Genomic DNA, 21,551 nt, shown 5'->3' with positions numbered 1-21,551 from the left:
GAAGACAAAGACAAAAGGATCTGTTTGAAAGAAGGGGTCAGGGGGCTCCTAGATTCTAGGGAACAGGGCCCTGAGCTTTTACAGCCCTTCATATTTGTTAGGTAGACTGAATAGGGAGGAAAGGGTAACTGACGGTCAGCTATTTGATTTAACACAGGCCCACATGACTGCTTTCTTTGTTCAACAGATTCCAGATGTTCCTGTGGATAACCTCAAGGAGCAGGGGACCTGGAGCGTGACTGCCCCCAGCATTCCTTCTGGCGGCAGACGCAGTTTGTCAGTTTACCAACATCCTGCTTTCATGAGAACAGTTTGCGGTTTGCTCATAGAGCCTCCAGTGGTATAATGAGTTGGTCACGACCCTCATTCCTTCTGCCTCCAACACAGGATGCTCCCCTCCCACGGGCGCATAAGCGGTGACACCCGGCAGGACATGGCAGGTCGCGCCCTCACGCACCGCAAGCCTCTCTGCCCGCGCCGACCCGGGGTCGCGTTCCCCTCACAGGTCCCACCCGTCCACTCATTCACTCCCACCATCAGCACACTTAGGCCACGGGCGCCTCTCCATCCTTCACAATCACCCTCGCCTCTCCTCCACACACCACTCACCACTGTGGCAGCCTCCTCAGAGAGCCCAGCCGCCCGATAGTCCGCGCGCCCGTGAGCGTCTTACACACTGCCGCCAGCACTTCCGGTGCGCACTTCCGCCTGGTGGCCAGCGGCCGCCCAGGACCTCACCTCCCAGAAGGCCCTTCGCCTTCCTGCCTGGAAACGGCCATGCACGGGATACAAGGCCTTCTGGGAAATGGAGTTCACAGCGCTGCGGGGTCGGAAGGTGAGCGTGGGAGCTGCGGATCGTCAGAACCTCTCGGTTTTGCGCAGGCAGCGCACCGGAAGGGAAGTATATTGACATCCATGGTTTTATATGTTCTTTGAAATATACAGCGTATGTACTTTTTTCTTTCTCTACGCGCACACATGTACACACATAGATATAAAAGTATATCGTTTGGAGATATTTTTCCCCCCTGAACCTTGTATATCCTTAAGATGTCCCCTAAGAACACGTACATTCTTCAACTCACCCAAGTAACGACATTGAAGCCTGTACCCAATCCCCAGCCCATATGCTAATTTCTCCAGTTGTCCCAATGTCTTACGTAGTTTTCGTCTTTTATTCAAGCACAAACTAAACACGCATTACACTCTACTGTCTCATTTCAAGTTGCTTTCAATCTAGAATGGATCCTGTTGTTTCTTTATAATGATCTTGGCAGTTTTCATGTATCCAAGCGAGTTTTCCAAAATGCCCTCCAATTTAGGCTTGTCCGTATAGAGTATAAAACAATCATAATATAATTTTACAGGTTTTCTTCCACTGACCCTGCACATTTCTCCACTAAACATTTTTTGAAAACTTTCTGAAACATGGCTAGTATTACACCGTATGAATGCCATTTCTTTATCCCCCACCTCCAGCCATTTAGCTAGAAATTGAGCAACAGGTGTATGCAGTCCCTGTACATTCCTCTTTCTGTATGTCCAGGAGACTCCCTGATAACAGGCAGGCCCTGCATGATGCAAATCACCTTAATCGAGGGAGGTGCCCGGGTACAGTGTGGGAGATGATAATTCCATCTACACGCAGAAGGCCTGTATGACCTAGTGGAGGAGGCTCCCAATGTGCATACTGACTCGGGTTACACCTCCCTACTCCTACCACAGTCAGATCATCACAGGGGGACTTTTAAAATTCTATCAGCTATGGGCCGGGCACGGTGGCTCACGCCTGTAATCCCAGCACTTTGGGAGGCCACAGTGGGAGAACCACTAAAGCCCAGGAATTCGAGACCAACCTGGGCAACACAGTGAGTCCCTGTTGCTATAAATGAAAAATTTTTTTAATTAAAAAAAATTTACATCTAAATAGCTATACATGACTAGTGGCTACCATGTTGTACAGTGCATTCTGGAAGATGTCCATGTTGGAGCTCCTTACAAAAGACCTATGGGAGACTGCTTTTCAGACTGGATGCTGATTTCTTCCCAGTTACCCATTGCAGAAACAACTTGAATACCTTGGAGGACATGAAGATAACACTGGAAATGGGGGACTTGGCTATTGGCTAAAACTTGTATGTAGGGGGCTCTCATAATTGGGGCTCATTGATACAGGAAATTTAACAAAGTAACTTGGAAATGTATGTGTGCGCTACAGCCACCCTCCAGGGACCTTTATCTTGTATCTTTGGTATCATCGAGTTAAAGCTGTTTTACACTCAACTGTTTCTGTCAACTGAACACACACACACACACGAGTATATATAGAACAAGTATGAATATGACCAAGACACACACTCTCTGCTCATGTGAACACTGTATGGGGGGATGCAGACAGTAAACAATGAAAGAAATTATCAAACTTACTTTAATTTGAAACAGTTAAGATTTTTGTTTAAATTTATTTTTTGAACTGGTAATAATTTTACATGTTTCAAAATTCCAAAAATATAAAATGATAAAGAGTGAAAATTATTCCTCATCACTGTCCTCCCAATTCTTCTGGCCAACCAGTATGCCACTTTTACCCTTTCAGAGATTATATGTGTACATATAAACAAATGTTTCTTATTTATTTATTTATTTTTGAGATGGAGTTTCGCTCTTGTTGCCCAAGCTGGAGTGCAATGGCACAATATTGGCTCACTGCAACCTCCACTTCCTGGGTTCAAGCGATTCTCCTGCCTTAGCCTACGGAGTAGCTGGGATTAGAAGTGTGCACCACCACACCCAGCTTTTGTATTTTTAGTAGAGATGGGGTTTCACCGTGTTGGTCAGGCTGGTCTTGAACTCCAGACCTCAGGTGATCCACCCACCTCAGCCTCCCAAAGTGCTGGGATTACAGGCGTGAGCCACCTTGCCTAGCCTGTTTCTTCTTTACATAAATGGAAACATACTCTACAGTTTGACACCTTGCTTTTATCTACTTAACTATCTTAGAGCTCTTTCTCACATTAGTATAGTTTGAGGATCCCTAATTCAAAAATCTGAAATCTGAAACACTTCTGGTCCTGAGCATTTTGGATAAGGGATACTCAACCTGTATATAAAGAGTCTTCATTTTTAAGGCTATGATCTCCATTCCACCATAAATGCCTTAGCCAGTTCCCCATGGTGGACATGGAGGGTTGTTTCCAAATTCTGACTTGTAAAATCAATAGCATAATGAAAACCATGTACAAACAGTCTGCACACATACAAATATATGTGTAGGATTTATTCCCAGCAAGTTTGCTTAGACAAAGGGTTTATGTATGTGTAATTTAGATAGTGGCTGATAAACTGCCCTCCACAGAAGTTGTATCAATTCACATTCCTACTGTAAATGTATAAGAACCCCTCCAATGCCCCCTTTGAGAAAACTCAAGGCTGGTAAAATACTGGGTGGAGAGCACATTGTTACAATCCTCCTGAAAGTTAATTTAAAAAGCTACATGAAATTCATAGAGAAAATCCTCAAAATAGAGTAAGCACATGTTACAAGACAACTAGAAGGGATTCCAAATTTCTAAACACAAGATAACTATACACATATATATTCCTCTGTGTGTATGTAAAATTTAGTGTACACTATGTATGTGTAGACACACGTGTATATTTTAAGAAAAAACTGCAAGGAAAATTAGTAAAATCCTAATGGTAAGGACCATCTATGGATGGCTAAAGTATGAGGAATTTTACACAAGTTTTCATTTTTTTTTTACTTTTATGCATTTTCCAAGTTTTGCTACAAAGAACTCACATTACTTTTATGAACAGAAAAAAACATGTCTTTTCCCTAGTTAACAGTAATTTCCACGGAGGAGTTTCTTATCTGTTTCAAAATATCTACAAGGAAATCAGTAGGAATATCATGCTTAGAAAATGTGAACTGAAATGAGAAACAGAAAATATGCAAAGATCTGAAACACTTCTGGTCCCAAGCATTTCGATAAGGAATATTCAAGCTGTATATAGAGTCTTCATTTTTAATGAATTTTTATGATCACCATTCCACCATAAATGACTTAGCCAGTTCCCCATGGTGGACATGGAGGTTCTTTCCAAATTTTTACTTTTAACATCAATAGCATAATGAAAACCATGTAGCCTGCACACATATAAATATATATGTAGGATTCATTCCCAGCAGGTTTGGTGAGACAAAGGGTTTATGTATTTGTAATTTAGTGACTGATAAACTGCCCTTCATAGAAGATGTATAAGAACCTTCCCACACCCCCTTTGAGAACTCAAGGCTCGTTGAGTTCCAGTTGATTGCTTCATCCCAGCTTACCACCCAGTGGGGCTGCTATAACCTCAGCCAACCCCATGCCCCCTCAGAGAAGTATCAACTGTGACCCCTTCAGGACTGGCCATTTTGGGGGCCAAGGTGGAGGGAATGAGGCAATCACAGGCCTGACTTCCAGAGCTGTCCAGAACCATGCTGTCATTGTTGGTCCCACTGCTTCAGAGGGGAGGAGCTTTCCTGTCTGGATTCCCAAGCCTGTGCCCCAAACTGCTGGTGGAGCAGAAAGGAGGAATGATCCAGAATAGGGTTTTGGTACCAGACTGTTTGGTTCACACTCTGGCTGGGCCACTTGGTAGCACATTACTTCTCCTCTTAGGGCCATCCTGCACTGTTGGTGGCAGTGGGGATGAAGTAAGCAAATCCAAAATGTTTACATGGCAAAATCAACAGGACCTCTAACTCCATGGAGTGAGGAAGGGGAGAGGTCAAGAAGACTGATTTTCTGGCTTCCATGATGGGATGGCAAGTGGAAACAGCCTCCAGGAAAGGGATCAGGAAAGCAGAGACTAGTCTGGGTGGAAAATGAGTTTTGTTTGGGGTAGGCTGGGTTTGGGGAGCTTTCGGCACACCTCGGGGAGTTGCCCAGTAGCACACAGCAGTTGTTTGGGTCTGAAGCCCAAATCTCAGAAGCACCAGACTGATTTGGTGGTGAGCAGCACAAAGCTAGGGATGTAGATGACACCTGGGGAGGGCGTGGAGCACAAGGTGGACTCTAGGACCCCAGGGACCCCAGCATTTAGGAAGGGTGACGGGAGGTTGAGAAGTCCCTGAAGAGTTAGAAGGAACCCCACAATGCAAGGAGATGGAGCTCTGCAAAGAGGTTAGCAGGCTTCACAGTCCTGGGGATGAAGAGAGACGACACCAGAGGTAGTACCTTGGACAGTGGTCGCAGTGGGTTCTGTGAAGCAGTGGGGGCGGACAGCAGGTCTGAGGTGTGAGCTGCCACCAAGGGAATAGGGAGCACAAGCGGTTCTCCCAAGAGCTTGAAGGAGAAAAGCAGCAGATACGGCTAGCTGCCTCCATCATCCACCAAGGGAATAGGGAGCACAAGCAATTCTCCCAAGAGCTTGAAGAGAAAAGCAGCAGCTACGGCTAGCTGCCTCCATCATCCACTTCCCAGGACTTTTCTCTCCCACCTGTCTCCACCACAGAGGTTAGAAAGGTAAATACGAGGTTTCTAAGCCCCGTTGTTATTAGGGGTGGCCCCTTGACCCATCTGTGGCCAGTGAGACTAAGGGGGGCATGTGCTGCAGGCTTCTGGGAATGTTTTTCCTTTAAACACCATCAGCGGTAAGTGTTGGCCTGCCCATTCCCCCTTCTTTCAGTCTTCACTGTGGATGCAATGGCTGGAGCCATAGGAGTCTCCTCATGACCACAATGGAAAGGTTGAGAGATTGCAGAAAACATCGACTGTGACACAGCTGAGCCACTGAAAAAGACAACCTTTGAACAAAGCCTCATCTGTTTAAGCCATGGTCAGCTGGGTGCTGACATCAAATTCTAACTCCACCACTTCCTAGCTTGGGCTGGTTACTTTTGTTCTAGTTACCACTAACTTTTGTCCTGTGCCAAATTTTGCCTATCTATAAAATGGTACTAACTCACAGAACTATTGTTGTGGCAGTGTCGGAGGGTGCAGCATTTAGCTATGTGAATGGAGGTTATCTAAGGAGACAGAAGTGGCGCAGTCCAAGGTAGGAGGCCAGAGTTGCTGTGAAAAGTGAGAGCTGACACGGCAACGTTTTGAGGACAACCCCGAAGAGGTAAGTGCAGAGAAACGAACTTGGGCCATCCACAGGGTCCTGTTGAACCTCTAGAGATGAACCACAAAGCTCTGGCTCTGGCATCCTGGAGGCCAGCTCTGCCTTGATTGGATCACTGAGTTGTGACACTCCCAGCATCCAAAAAGCAAAAACGGACACGGGAAGTTCTTTTATTTTTTTCGAGATGGAGTCTAGCTCTGTCACCCAGGCTGGAGTGCAGAGGCACTATCTCAGCTCACTGCAAGCTCTGCCTCCCAGGTTCACGCCATTCTCCTGCCTCAGCCTCCCGAGTAGCTGGGACTACAGGCACCCGACACCACGCCAGGCTAATTTTTTGTATTTTTAGTAGAGATGGGGTTTCACCGTGTTAGCCAGGCTGGTCTCGATCTCCTGACCTCGTGATCTGCCCATCTCGGCCTCCCAAAGTGCTGGGATTACAGGCGTGAGCCACCGCACCCGGCCTGACACGGGAAGTTCTGATGCTAATGAGTTCCAATGCTCAACCATTCCAACATGGTTATTCAAATTGCTGTTTTGGGGCCAGGTGCAGTGGCTCACTCCTGTAACCCCAGCACTTTGGGAGGCTGAGGCAGGTGGATCACGAGGTCAGGAGATTGAGACCATCCTGGCTAACAGGGTGAAACCCCGTCTCTACTAAAAATGCAAAAAATTTGCCGGGCGTGGTGGCGGCCGCCTGTAGTCCCAGCTACTCGGGAGGCTGAGGCAGGAGAATGGCATGAACCTGGGAGGCGGAGCTTGCAGTGAGCCGAGATCGCACCACTGCACTCCAGCCTGGGTGACAGAGCGAGACTCCGTCTCAAAAAAAAAAAAAAAAATTGCGTTTGGCAGGGTGCATTGGCTCACACCTGTAATCCTAGCACTTTGGATGGCCAAGGTGGGAGGATCGCTCGAGCCCAGTTTGAAACTGGCCTAGGCAATGTAGTAAAACCCCATCTCTACAAACAATTAAGAAATCTGCTGAGTGTGGTGGTGCATGCCTGCAGTCCCAGCTACAGGGGCGGCTGAGGCAGGAGAATTGCTTGAACCTGGGAGGTTGCAGTGAACCACGTGACAGAGCAAGTCTCCATCACAAAAAAAAAAGAAAAAGAAAAAAGAAAAATTCCAACCAAATGCACTGTGTGGATCTTGTTTAGATTATGATTACTATGAAACAAATAGAAAACAAAATTTATGAGGCAACCCAGAACATCTGAACACTAGGTATTTGATGATATCTGTTTAGATGTGATAATGACAATATAGTTCTACTTGAGATTTAACAAAATTAATTTTTCCTGTTTCATCACAGAAATTCAGTGAAAGTAGGCCAGGCACGGTGGCTCATGCCTGTAATGCCAGCATTTTGGGAGACTGAGGCGGGCAGATTACTTGAGGTCATGTGTTTGAGACCAGCCTGGCCAACATGGTAAAACCCCATCTCTACTAAAAATACAAAAATTAGCCGGGCGTGGTAGCGCACACCTGTCATCCCAGCTACTTAGAGGGCTGAAGCATAAGAACTGCTTGAACCCGGGAGGTGGAGGTTGCAGTGAGCCAAGATTGTGCCACTGCACTCCAGCCTGGGCGACAGAGCAATACTCCATCTCAAAAAGGAAAAGAGGGCCAGGCGCAGTGGCTCATGCCTATAATCCCAGCACTTTGGGAGGCCGAGGTGGGCGGATTATGAGGTCAGAAGATCGACACCATCCTGTCTAACATGGTGAAACCCCGTCTCTACTAAAAATACAAAAAAGTAGCTGGGCAAGATGGCGCACACCTGTAGTCCCAGCTACTCGGGAGGCTGAGGCAGGAGAATGGCGTGAACCCTGGAGGTGGAGGTTGCAATGAGCCGAGATCACGCCATTGCACTCCAGCCTGGGCGACAGAGCGAGACTCCATCTCAAAAGAAAAAAAAAAAGAAAAGAAAAGAAAAGAAATTAAGTTAAATTAGCTTTTCTTTTTCTTTACTGCATTGCCCAGTGGAGAAGAATATGAACAACCAACCTCAGGGCTACTGCCCTGCTTTGAACTCAGGCTCAGCAGTTTTACCTGCCATTGCTTTCACACTATCAGTGCACAGCAAAAATGTGAAATGACAGCTTAGTATGATTGTGAAAATGGTTTTGTCCCAGTGGACAAACATGGTTATATATATATCCAGGGCAGGAGAGTGGTGGGGAGGTAGATGGGAGTACCAGCAAAAATATATGACTCATGTTTGAAAATGTCCACAATAAATCCTTAAAGGTTACTCAGAAAAATAAGTGGCTGGGCACAGTGGCTCATGCCTATAATCTCAACACTTTGGGACGCCAAGGTTCGAGACCAGCCTAGGCAACACAGTGAGACCCTGTCTCTGCAAAAAATAAAAAAAATTAGGAATGGTGGCACATGCCTGTGGTCCCAGCTACTTGGGAGGCTGGGGTGGGAGGATCACTTGAGCCCAGGAGGTCAAGGCTGCCAAGTGAGCAGTGATTACACCACTGACTCCAGCCTGGGCAAAAGAGTGAGACTCTGTCTCCAAAAAAAAAAAAAAAAAAAAAAAAAAAAAAAAGGATTATCTTCCTTATTTCACATCAATTATGAATGCTGCAAAACCGTAAAGGATGTACTAAAAAGTACATCATGTATAAACTAGCTAATGATACCATTTGTTAAAATCAAGCTTATATGATTTCTAGTCTAGTCCAGCCCTGATCAATCAATTTGAAGGTTTTTTTTCTTTTCTTTTTTTTTTCTGAGACAGAGTCTTGCTCTGTCACCCAGGCTGGAGTGCAGTGGTGCAATCTCAGTTCACTGAAACCTCTGCCTCCCAGGTTCAAGCGATTCTCGTGCCTCAGCCTCCCCCGGGTGGCTAGAATTACAGGCGCATGTCACCAAACTTGGCTAATTTGTGTATTTTTAGTAGAGACGGGGTTTCGCCATGGGCCCAGGCTAGTCTCAAACTCCTGACCTCAAGGGATCCGCCCTCCTCAGCCTCCCACAGTGCTGGGATCACAAGCGTGAACCACCACACCTGGCTGCAAGTTTTAAAAATGTCAGCTACATTTCTGGGCTGGGTTTATACCCAGGTGGCTTCTCCACCTTGGCACTACTGACATTTGAGCTAGAGAATCCTTTGTTGAGGAGCTGTCCTGGGCACTAAAGGATGTTGAGCAGCATCCCTGGCCTCTACCCACTACATGACGGCGGCACCCTTCCTCCAGGCACAGCAACCAAAAATGTCCCTAGATGTCACCAAATGTGCCCTGGAGGCAAAAGCACCACCAGTTAAGAACCTCTGGCTCAGCTGGGCATAGTGGCTCATGCCTGTAAACCCAGCACTTTGGGAGGCCGAGGTGGGTGGATCACGAGGTCAGGAGTTTGAGATCAGCCTGGCCAACACCCCATTTCTGCCAAAAATACAAAAATTAGCTGGGCGTGGTGGCAGGTGTGTGTAATCCCAGCTACTCGGGGGACTAAGGCAGGAGAATTGCTTTAACCTGGGAGGCGGAGGTTGTGGTGAGCAGATTGCGCCATTGCACTCCAGCCTGGGTGACGGAGCGAGACTCCATCTCAGACAAAAAACAAAAAAAAGAACCTCTGGCTCATAGCAACATCAGATGTTTTTCAAGAGGAGCTGTGACACTCCCCTGCACGGAATGCTGTGAAATTTCATGGGGGCTGGTCACGTAATTGGGTTGGGGGTGTGGTTGAAATGTGGGTAGGAGCCATGCATGCTGCCAAGATGGTGAGGAACAGAACTGCCCCCAGTGGACCACATCAACAGATGTGGAATAAGCAGTTTTCAGGGTATGAACTGAGAACCTAACTGGACTTCACACATAAGCACAAACTAATTGCTGCATGCTTGGAATTTACCCAGAATTTCCCAGAAATGCAATAGCATATTATGTTGTTAAAAACTTTTCCAAGAGTTAGTCACTACTTTGGAAGGTCACGTTCCACATGGGAAGGCCCCTCACAGTATTGCCATGGTCAACATCATACCCTCTACCAGTCCACAAGCAACAGGCTATTGCCCTAGGTCTCCTGGCAAAATTGGGCCCACAGTGACAAGGAGAAATACTGCACCAAGTCAGTACACGTTACTCTACAATTTACTCTACCATAAATTACTTTCATTTTAATGATCCTTTACAAAATGGGGCTGCATATTGATTTTTTTTGACATTACACAGGTGGGTAGGTTATATTACCTGTGAACTCACTGTGGTGTAATGGAAGGAATGTCACAAAATATGTCGCTAAAGAGGGCACTGAGTTTGATAGATTTGGGACCAACCAACCTCGGGTGCTTGGGAAGCATCATTTCCTTAGAAAGTCACAAGTCACCCATGACATTTCTACCCCCAGCCCCTCTTTCCATGAGTACACTATGTGGACTTACCACATTTTTTACTTGTGGTTAAAAGTCATCAGCAAAGTTTCTCTCCTATGTGGATTCTCTGATGTCAAATAACATGGAAGCACCCACAGAAGGCTCTTCCACCCCAATAACGTGCACAGGGTTTTTCTCTTGCATGATTTTTTGGATGTCAAACAAAGCCAGGGCTCTGCTTTCCGGCTGCCCTGCCTTTGCTCCGCCTGCAGAGCTCTTTCTGGAGTTCGAGTGTTGATGCTGAACCAGGTGTGAGTTCCTGCTCGAGGATTGTTCACGCCGCCGGCTTCGCCCATGGGGCTGCTCCTCTCTGGTGTGAGTTATCTGGTGCCGGATGAGGTGAGAGCTCTGAATGAAACACTTCCCACACTGATTACATTTGAAGGGTCTGTCGCTTCGGTGAGTCCTCTCATCTTGACTCAAAGGTGGGTCACAGCCCAGGGCTTCTGTCCATTCATGCTTTGTGAGAGCTGGCGTCTGCTCAAAGATCAGCCTCTGGCGGCACTCAAAGGGCTTCTCCCCCGCGTGCTTCCGCTGGTGCTGGGCCAGGGATGAGCTGTGCCTGAAGCCCTTCCCGCAGTGGTTACACTCGTAGGGCCTCTCCTCGGTGTGAGTTCTCAGGTGCAGGAAAAGGCAAGTGGTCCGAGAGAAGGATTTCCCACACACACTGCAGGTGTATGGCTTCTCCCCAGTGTGTGTCCTCTTGTGCCGCCCCAGGGAGGAGTTCTGGTTGAAGGCCCTCCCACAGTCCTGACACTCGTAGGGCTTCTCCCCAGTGTGAATCCTCCGATGGACGGTAAGGTGTGTACTATGGCAGAAAGACTTCCCACATTCGGCACACTTGTAGGGCTTGTCTCCAGTGTGGATGCGCTCGTGCTGGACGAGGGAGGAGTTCTGGCTGAAGGCTTTCCCACACTCCTTGCACATATAAGGTCTTTCTCCCGTATGAATCCTCTTGTGCACGGTGAGGTGTGCGTTATGGTTAAATGACTTCCCACAGTCAGTACATTTGTAGGGTTTGTCCTGCACCTGGCTTTTTGTGAGTTCCATAATTGGAATGGCCTGACTGGAATCTCTGTGACAGTCACTGTTTTCACCGGGCTGTTTTCCTGGGGAGCCTGTCTGCTGACTGACTAAGCTGGAGTTATGTTCTGAGTCTGTAATCTGTGAGTTGTAAGTATACAAATACTCCCCTCTAGAGATCTCTGGGAATGGATTTGGGCTTGAACTCAGGACGCAGTTTTCCCCGAGTCTGAGAGTTTTGTAGCCTTGATCTTGAACTGGTGCTTCCTTGAGGCCAAATTCCAACTGCTTCAAGTTATTCTGCTCCTTGAGTGCCAGACTCTGGCTCTGACACTCCCTGTCTTTCCCTAACGTGGTGGGATAAGGAGCATCTGTCGGGAATCCTTCCCTTCCCGTGACATGGGATGGCTCCTCTTCAGGCAGGCCCTCTTCCTTGCGTGATGCTTGGCTTTCAGATCGAGGCTCCCAGCCTGAAAGAAAACCCAAAGATCTCTGAGCTGTTGGGAGAAAAAAACGGAAGGGGGACAGGCCTCCAACGCCATAGGCCTGATATTGAAATGGGGTCCTAACCAGCTGCCCTGGCAAGTCCCCTGATTCTCCTCTTATTTTAACATCAAGTGCCCTCAGACACGGCTTCACTCATTCAACAAACATTTATTGAGCACCTGCTGTGGGCCATGCACTGGCAATGAAGTCAAGGTATATGAGTTCCCTGTTTGCTGCTGTAACTTAAAACACACTTATTATCTTATAGTTCTGGAACGCAGAAGTCCTAAAATCAAGGTGTTGGCAGGGCTGGTTTCTCTTCGGGAGGTTCTGGGGAAAATCCTTGCATCTTCCCGTTCCTAGAGGCTGCCTGCATTCCTGGCCCTTTGCTTCACCTCTAGAGCTGAGCACAGCATCTTCAGATCTCTCTCACTCACCTCTGCTTCTGCTGTCACATCTCCTTGTCTGATTCTGACCCTCTTGCTCACCCAGTATCCAAGATAACCAGTTCTGGGGATTAGGACAGGGACTCTGTTATAAGCCAGGCTTCCCGCTTTCCCCAAGCCCTCTTCAAGCCCCCTCATCTGCTCTTGTCCTGAGCAAAATACAGGTCATGTGTTCATTCATTCTGGGTCCACCTCACCGCACTAGAATGTTCACAGCCAGTGCCTAGAAATGACAAGCAGTAGAAGCTCAAAAATATCTCTCAGTGAATGCTGAAGGAACGTATCGAGGGAACGAATGAATGAGAGCTTGACAACGGGAGAGATACTGGAGGAGCTGAGGCTGGCCAGGTGCCAGGCTTCCTGCTCTGTCACCTCTGGCCCCCAAATTTGACTCTCTGGCTAGGCCCGGTGGCTCATGCCTGTAATCCTAGCACTTTGGGAAGCCGAGGCTGGAGGATCACTTGAGGTCAGGAGTTCAAGACCAGCCTGGCCAACCCTGTCTCTACTAAAAATACAAAAATTATTCGGGTGTGGTGTTATACACCTGTAGTCCCAGCCACTCAGGAGCCTAAGGCATGAGAATCGCTTGAACCTGGGAGGCGAAGGTTGCAGTGAGCCAAAATCACACCACTGCACTCCCGCCTCGGCGACCAAGCAGAGACTCTGTCTCAAAAAAAAAAAAAACTGACTCTCTACATAGCACCCAGAGGTTTATTCTAAAATATAAGTCACTTCACACAAAAATTTATACACTAATGTTCATAGTGGCACTATTAATTAATAGCCAAAAGTAGAAACAACCCAAATGCCCCTCAACAAATGCATAAACAAAATATGGTCTATCCATACGACGGGATATTATGCAGCCACAAAAAAGAACAAACTACTGACATACGCTACAACATGGATAAGCCGGAAAACATTCTGCTGAGTGAAAGAAGCCAGATACAAAGGTCACAAATTGTAAGATTCCATTCGTATGGAATGTCTAGAACAGGCAAATCCATAGAGAGAGAAAGTAGGTTACTGGTTGGCAGGGGATGGGAAAGACGGAGAGTGACTGCTAATGGGTGACTGCTATGGACTGAATGTCGATAGCAAAATTCCTATGTTGAAACCCTAATCCCCAATGTGAGGGTATTTGGAGATGAGGCCTTTGGGAGGTAATTAGGTCACGAGGGTGGGGCCTTTAAGAATGAGATTAGTGATCTTATAAGAAGAAATACCACAGGGCTTGCTTCCTCTCTCTGCCATATAAGGGCACAGAGAGAAGGCGGCCTTCTGCAATTGAGGAAGGGGCCCTTACCAGGGCCCGAATCAGCTGGCACTGTGCTCTTAGAATTCCAGCCTACAGAACCGTGAGAAATAAATGTCTGTTGTACAAGACACCCAGGCGGTGGTATTTTGTCACGGTACCCCACGCTGACTAAGATGGTGATGAAATGTTCTGGAGTTAGATAGTAAAGATAGCTGCACACAATCTGAGAATATACTCAAAACCGCTGAGTGGTACATTTTAATAGGTGAACTTATGGTATGTGAATTTTATCTTGATAAAGCTATTATGCAAAACCAAACAGACCCACCCTCCTCCCCACTGCAAGCCAGCCCTTGTCACTCCTCCATTCACTCTGCAGTCACTTCTGAGGATGGACACGACCCTGTGCCCTTCTCCACCATGCCCTGGCTCGTCTCACCTCCTGACTCTTGCCCCACGCCCACTCTGCTCCACGTGGCTCCTCACATCCCTCTAATGCATCCCCCATACTCCTTCCTGGGGCCCTTTGCACCTGCTGCTCCCTCTGCCAAGAACCCTCATCCCCAGACATCTGCCCACCTTGCTCCCTGTGCCCCAGTTTGAGTCACTTTCTCAGAGAGGCCTCCCTGCCAGTCCTGGGGCATGAGCACCCCATCTCGCCCTCCCCAGGTGCATTTCCTTTACGGCCTCATCACTGCCTGGCACTGGCATCCATCTCTCAAGACTTCCATCTCCCAGATGCTGAGTGAGGGCTCAGCCTTTCCTGTCATTCTTTGCTGCATCCACAGCACAAACAGCAGCACATGGCAGGTCCTCAGGAACATCCGTGGAACAGGCTTGTGAGCTGAGAGGCTGCCTGAGAGACAACAAGGACGAAACACAGAGACTAAAGACAACACTGTGACCCCAGCCAAGACTAACGCTGCCTGCTGGGAGAGTGCGGAAGAACATCCGGAGGAGGGGGACTTGAGAACACTAGTGAACTGGCCTGGCCAGGAACAGCAAAGAGCACTGAGGTTGAGACAGGCTCCAACTCCAGCCTGACTCCCGGCTGCCCAGAACAACTCACTGATCCTGGCACTTGGGAAGCCATGGAGTCTCCGAGAGAGAGGGTGAGCAGTTGATGAAGAGAGCAAATGGGAGAAGAGCTGGGACTGCAGTCAGCCAGGAGGTGACCTGCAGCAGGTGAAGCTGAGCAACCGCAAGAGGGAACCAGTAAGGAATGATGCCAGACGAGTGACAGGGGCCAAGGAGGGGCTTGAGATCGCCCAGCCATCCCTGAGCTCACAAACCCCTGTGAGTGCACTGGGAGTGGGATCTGCCTGGACAGGGATTCTTCACCATTATTTTATTTTATATTTGAAATAAGGTCTTACTCTGTCGCCCAGACTGAAGTGCAGTGGCATGATCTCAGCTCACTGCAACCTCCTGGGCTCAGCCTCCTGAACAGCTGAGACCACAGGCATGCACCACCACACCCAGCTAATTTTTTTGCATTTTTTGTAGAGATGTGGTTTTGCCAGGTTGCCCAGGCTGGTCTTGAACTCTTGGACTCAAGCGAACCACCCGCCTCGGCCTCCCAAAATTCTGGGATTACAGGCGTAAGCCACCATGCCTGGCCTCTTTTCCTTTATTTTTTAATGCTCTGTTGCTCAGCCTGGAGTGCAGTGGTGCAAATTGTAGCTCACTGTAGCCTCGAACTCCTGGGCTTAAGCAATCCTCCCCACTCAGCCTCCTAAGTAGCTAGGACTACAAGCACACACCACCATGCCAGGTAATTTTTAAATTTTTTTGTAGAGACGGGGTCTTCTTCTATTGACTAGGCTTCTTTTCCTTAAAAGTAATAAAAAAAAAATTTACTGTCTCTTTTAATCATGTGGTATGCTGAATAATGGCCCCTCAAAGATGTCCCCATCCGAATTCCTGGAACCTTATGTGGCAAAAGGGATACTGTAGCTGTGATTAAGAATCTTGATGGCAGGGTGTGGTGGCTCACGTCTGTAATCCCAGCACTTTGGGAGGCCAAAGCGGGCGGATCACGAGGTCAGGAGATCGAGACCATCCTGGCTAACACGGTGAAACCCCGTCTCTACTAAAAATACAAAAAAAAAATTAGCCGGGTGCGGTGGCGGGCGCCTGTAGTCCCAGCTACTCGGGAGGCTAAGGCAGAATGGCGTGAACCCGGGAGGCGGAGCTTGCAGTGAGCCGAGATTGCACCACTGCAGTCCAGCCTGGGGGAGAGAGCGAGACTCCGTCTCAAAAAAAAAAAAAAAAAAAAAAAAAAAAGAATCTTGAAATGGGCCGGGCACGGTGGCTCATGCCTTTAATCCCAGCACTTTGGGAGGGAGGCTGAGGCGGGCGGATCAAAAGGTCAAGAGATTGAGACCATCCTGGCCAACATCATGAAATCCCATCTCTACTAAAAATACAAAAAATTAGCTGGGCATGGTGGCACGGCCTGTAGTGTCAGCTACTTGGGAGGTGGAGGCAGGAGGATCGCTTGAACCCGGGAAGGCGGAGGCTGCAGTGAGCTGAGATCACACCACTGCACTCCAGCCTTGCGACAGAGCGAGACTCTGTCTCAAAAAAAAAAAAGAATCTTGAAATGGGAGATTATCCTGGGGCCCTAAATCTGACCAAAGAGTCCATATAGGAGGGAAGCAGAAGGGTCTGAGTCAGGGAAGGGGTTGTGATAATGGAAATGGGTCAGAGTGAAGCACTCTGAAGATGGAGGAAGGGTCTATGAGCCAAGGAGTCTGGGCAGCCTCCAGCTGCTGAGAAAGACAGAAATGCATTCTCTCTGGGCGCCGTCAGAGGAACTAGCCCTGATGAACCATTTTGAACTTCTGACCTCCACAACTACAAGAAAATAAATCTGTCCTTTTTTTTTTTTTTTTTCTTTGAGACAGAGTTTTGCTCTGTCGCCCAGGCTGGAGTGCAGTGGCATGATCTCAGCTCACTGCAACCTCCACCTCCTGGGTTTAAGAGATTCTTGTGTCTCAGCCTCCTGAGTAGCTGGGATTACAGGCATGCACCACCACGCCTGGCTAATTTTTGTATTTTTAGTAGAAACGGTGTTGGGCCATGTTGGCCAGGCTAGTCTCGAACTCCTGGACTCAAGTGATCCGTCTGCCCTGGCCTCCCAACGTGCTGGAATGATAGGGGTGAGCCACTGCTTGCTTTTTCAAGCCACCTAGATTGTGGTACTTTGTTACAGGAGCAACAGGAAACTAATACAAAGCATTACATGGAAAATATGTTTCTGTCTTAACATAAAGCCTTGAAAACCTTCTGCTTCTGGATTATTTATAACTGTCTAGGTATTAAGTTACTGAAACTGTCCATCATGATTTTGACCCCATACTCCTAATCCATGCAAGCACAACATTTTGCTCAGTATTTATGGGCACACGTTTTAGATCCTGGATTTGGTTATGGCATAAGACTTGTGAGTGACAGACGTATGTCCAGGGTGATGAGAATTTGCTTCCGACATACATGTCTGAAGTAACGGCAGTGACAACCGATGAAAGGGGCAGGAAAACAGGGTCTGCAGCAGATTCACCCGACTCCCAGTTGATAGGTCATACGCTATCATGGGGGCACATGTGTTTTTCTGCAGAATCAGAAAGCCCTGGGTGGCATCAGAAGTATTTGGGTGGGAGGCTAATCTGCAGGCATTGCTGGTTGTACATCCCATGGCCAGATGCTATTTACTCTAGAATGTGGTCAGGGTACCAATACACAAGCCACAGCAAGGGGACCATGACTTGCCCAAGCCAATTATGACAATCTAGACACCCCTAGCCTTCCAGCCTCTCTAGCAACTAGGGTCAGTGCAAGAGGAGGTGGCCTAGTTCTGGCTAAAGAGACCCCAGTAGGTGACATCTAGAGTTCTGCCAAAAGGGGACAGATGTGGCTGGCAGAATTCTTCCTACCTCTTCCCCTCCTTCCTGCATGGAGCACAATTGTGATGGCTGGAGCTGCTGCAGCTGCACTGTAATCCCAAGGACAGCCTGGGAAAATCACAGAACAATCAGCCCTGGCACCTCTGAGATGCCAAGACAGTACCAGCAGACTCAGGGCTCCTGTTTTATGAGAAAAATGCTTCTTTTTTTTGAGCTGCTCCAACCTGGTTTTAGGGTATTTATAGCTAAACACAATTCTTCCTGATAAGAGAATAAAGAAGGGTGTGGGGAACAAGTTTACAGAATCTAGACATGTGACCAGGTACAGTGGCTCACACCTGTAATCCCAGCACTTTCAGTGGCTGAGGCAGGAGGACTGCTTGAGCTCAGGAGTTTGAGACCAGCCTGGGCAGTGTAGAAAGATCTCATCTCTATTAAAAAAAAAAAAAAAGGACACACAAACAAACAAACAAAAAGTCAGGCATAGTGGCTTATGCCTACAATCCCAGCACTTAGGAGGTTAAGGCAGGATTGCTTGAGCCCAGGAGTTAGTTTGAGCAGCCTGCAGCCTGGACAAGATGGCGAGACCCCATCTCTGAAAAAAAAAAGGAAAGAAAGAAAGAAAAAAAAAGTAAAATAATTTTTTAAAAAGAAAAAGAAAAAAATCAAAAAAATCAGCTGGACATGGTGGTACACACCTGTAGTAACGGCTACTAGGGAGACTGAGGTAGGTGGATCACTTGAGCCTAGGAAACTAAAATAATGCAACTGTACTCCAGCCTGTGCAACGGAGTGAGACTGTCTCAAAAAAAAAAAAAAAAAAAAAAAAGGCCAGGTGCAGTGGCTGATACCTGTAATCCCAGCACTTTGAGAGGCCAAGACAGGAGGATTGCTTGAGCCCAGGAGTTTGAGACCAGCCTGGGAAACACAGTGCGACTGTGTCTCTACAAAAAAATTTAAAAAGAAAATTAGCCAGGTGCGGGGGTACACACCTGTAGTCCCAGCTACTCAAGAGGCTGAAGCAGAAGGACCATTTGTGCCAGGAAGGCTGAGGCTGCAGTGAGCCATGATCACACTGCTGCCACTCCAGCTTATGCAACAGAGACGGTCTCAAAAAAAAAAAAAAAAAAGCTGGGCATGGTGGCTCACGCCTGTAGTCCCAGCACTTTGGGAGGCCAAAGTAGGTGGATTGCTTGAGCCCAGGAGTTCGAGCCCAGCCTGGCAAGATGGCAAAACCCCATCTCTACTAAAAATACAAAAATTACCAGGGCGTGGTGGTGCATGTCTGTAATCCCAGCTACTCGGGAGGGTGAGGTGGGAGGATCATTTGAACTAGGGAGGTCAAGGCTGCAGTGAACCGTGATTACACCACTGCACTCCAGCCTAGGCGATAGAGTGAGACCCTGTCTTAAAAACAAAACAAAACACAAAGAATCTGGACATGCAAGAATGAAATGGAGAAGATGAAGGGCAGGTTCACATATTAGAAATGATGCCACAGAAAGGACATGCTGAGAAGGATGGTGAGAGAGGGAATGACCTGGAACCTATAAGGGAAGATGAAGCAGAGAGGGAGGAAGGGGTGGGAGTCTCAGCACTGGAGCACAGGTGATGACCTCTGAGCTTAGAAGATGGGGAGCACAGGAGAGAAGGCTATGGAGCACTGTGCAGAAAAGATTTAACAGGGCAGGCCTGAGACCAGCATTCTTAGGAGAAGCCTGTTCACAAGGTTAGCCTTTGGCGGCAACTGAGAATTTGGATTTGGGGATGGTTCCCACAACCCTAACTGATGAGAGTGGTTTACTACACCCACACTGCACACACTATGTGGTTTATTCCAAACACTGGCTTTCTCCTGGTAGTCTGGAACCTTGGTCTGTGCTAGGCAGAGAGTGTCTATGTGGCAGCCTCAGTCAAAACTCCTAGCACTGAGTCTCTAACAAGATTCCCTGGTAGAGCTCATGTCTCATGAGGTGCCACATCTGAGTGCTGGGGGAGCCTGGCACATCCTGAATGACTCCACAGTGAGGGGACTCTGGAGGCTCATGCCTGGCTTCCTCTGAACTTATCCCCACGCGCCTTTCCCCTTTGTTGGTCTCATTATACTGAGCGCTGTCAGCATGACTCTATGCTGAGTCCTGTATACTCCTAGTGAATGGGGTGGTCTTCAGGACCACCAACCACCACCCCTTCCATGAAGTGCATCTCCAGTGACCTGCTAGGCTAATGGAGCAGCTAATGGAGCTGCTCCCACATAGTGGGTTCTCACCTGGATGGCAGCCCTGGGTGGTTCCTCTCTCAGCCACCCATAGCTCGGTCCCTTGCTCCAGCTGGGAGATGACTTCAGGCTTCGGAAGCTCAGGACCTGGAAATGGGGAAAAACACAGGAGGTGAGGGGCTGCTCAGGAGAGAAACAACAAGCCCAGGCTCCAGACCAGACTCCCGACTGTGAGGACACGTGGGCACCTCACAACATGGTGAAGCTCTGCATGTTGATGGAAAAGGGCAGACCTCCCTCTTCATGCACTCCCCATAGGGAGTGAGGACCCAAGGTCAGGTCCTCACACCAGAGGCCCCATGACTTATAACCCAGAGAGAATCAGCTATCACACCTTGTGAAGCAGGGCTTACCTATGGAGAGCAGGTGACCAAAGGTCTCCAGCATCACGTCACGGTAGAGGATCCTCTGGGTAGGGTCCAGCTGCCCCCATTCCTCCTGGGTAAAGTCCACAGCCACATCCCGGAAGGTCACTGGTTCCTGAAACATCACACACATTCTCAATCAGCTGGACTATCTCCATCAGTGCTTTCTGGCAGAGGAAGAATGGAAAAGGAGAAAACAGGCAGGCCTGTGTCACAAGAGACTGCACGTTATGAATGATGGGAGTCAGGTCTCACTGGGCACCTATTAGGCCACTACACATAGGTGTGGGTTGTACAGTGAGGACATGTGAGAGGACTCACCAAGATCAACAACGCCAGGCAGAGCTGACCTACATCTAACAAGACAGACGAGGGTACCAGCAGAGACTGGCCTAAACCACTGATTTGCAGGTTTGTGAACTAAAGAAACAGTTACTGTTTTAAGTGAAACAGATACTGTTTTAGGATAGTGTTACACAGCAGCTAACTAATACACTCACTAACACTTAGATACAAAGTGAAATTGGCTGGGCCACATGCCTGTAATCCCAGCTACTTGGGAAGCTGAGGCAGCAGAATCGCTTGAGCCCAGGAGGTGGAGGTTGCAGTGAGCCAAGACACCACTGCACTCCAGCTGAGGCGACAGAGTGAGACTCCATCTCAAAAAAAAAAAAAAAAAAAAAAGAGGTTCACCATCCTTCCTGAAAAGAGAAGCACACAGGGCTGGGGTCAGAAATTCGCCTGCTTTCAGGACAAGGCAGGCTCACATGACAGAAGTGGGCCAGTTTAAGAGCCCACAAGGACACTTACCTGTGAGTGGTGGGACTGCAGGTGATGGGGAGCATGGACCCTGTCTGAAGGAGCAGCAGGGACTCAGAACTCACTGATTACGGGAAAATACAGGTCCCTTTGTCAGAACTGCTCATCTCTGAAGAGAAGCTGAAAATTAGGTCAGATTTTTATGTGAAAAATTATTTTTCTTTTTGAGGTAGAGTCTCGCTCTGTCACCCAGGCTGGAGTGCAGTGGTGCCACCTCCACTTACTGCAACCTCTGCCTCCCAGGTTCAAGTGATTCTCCTGCCCCAGCCTCCGTAGTAGCTGGGACTACAGGAGGGCACTACCACGCCCGGCTAATTTTTGTATTTTTAGTAGAGATGGGGTTTTACCATGTTGGCCAGGTTAGTCTCGAACCCCTAGCCTCAAGTGATCCACCCGCCTCAGCCTCCCAAAGTGCTGGGATTACAGGCGGGAGCCGCCGCGCCTGGCCTTTATGTGAAAAATTCTGATTTTTA

The 21,551-nt window shown here is 48.1% G+C and overlaps 1 protein-coding gene across 1 annotated transcript in view; it reads right to left on the bottom strand.

The window, feature by feature from the left end:
* The window catches only part of ZNF8 (zinc finger protein 8), a 36,641-nt gene that overhangs the window by 9,472 nt on the left and 5,618 nt on the right, over nt 1-21,551 (bottom strand). Inside the window, exons 2-4 of the mRNA XM_003816637.5 lie at nt 20,248-20,374; nt 19,886-19,981; nt 610-11,988 (exon numbers count right to left, since the gene is read on the bottom strand). Coding sequence (XP_003816685.1) covers nt 10,550-11,988; nt 19,886-19,981; nt 20,248-20,374 — 1,662 coding nt within the window. The 3' untranslated portion in view covers nt 610-10,549. The remainder of the gene's footprint in view (nt 1-609; nt 11,989-19,885; nt 19,982-20,247; nt 20,375-21,551) is intronic.

Source organism: Pan paniscus, chromosome 20, assembly GCF_029289425.2.
Source record: "Pan paniscus chromosome 20, NHGRI_mPanPan1-v2.0_pri, whole genome shotgun sequence".
In the NCBI taxonomy this organism is placed as follows: domain Eukaryota; kingdom Metazoa; phylum Chordata; class Mammalia; order Primates; family Hominidae; genus Pan; species Pan paniscus.
This window is presented reverse-complemented; position numbering and strand designations above follow the sequence as displayed.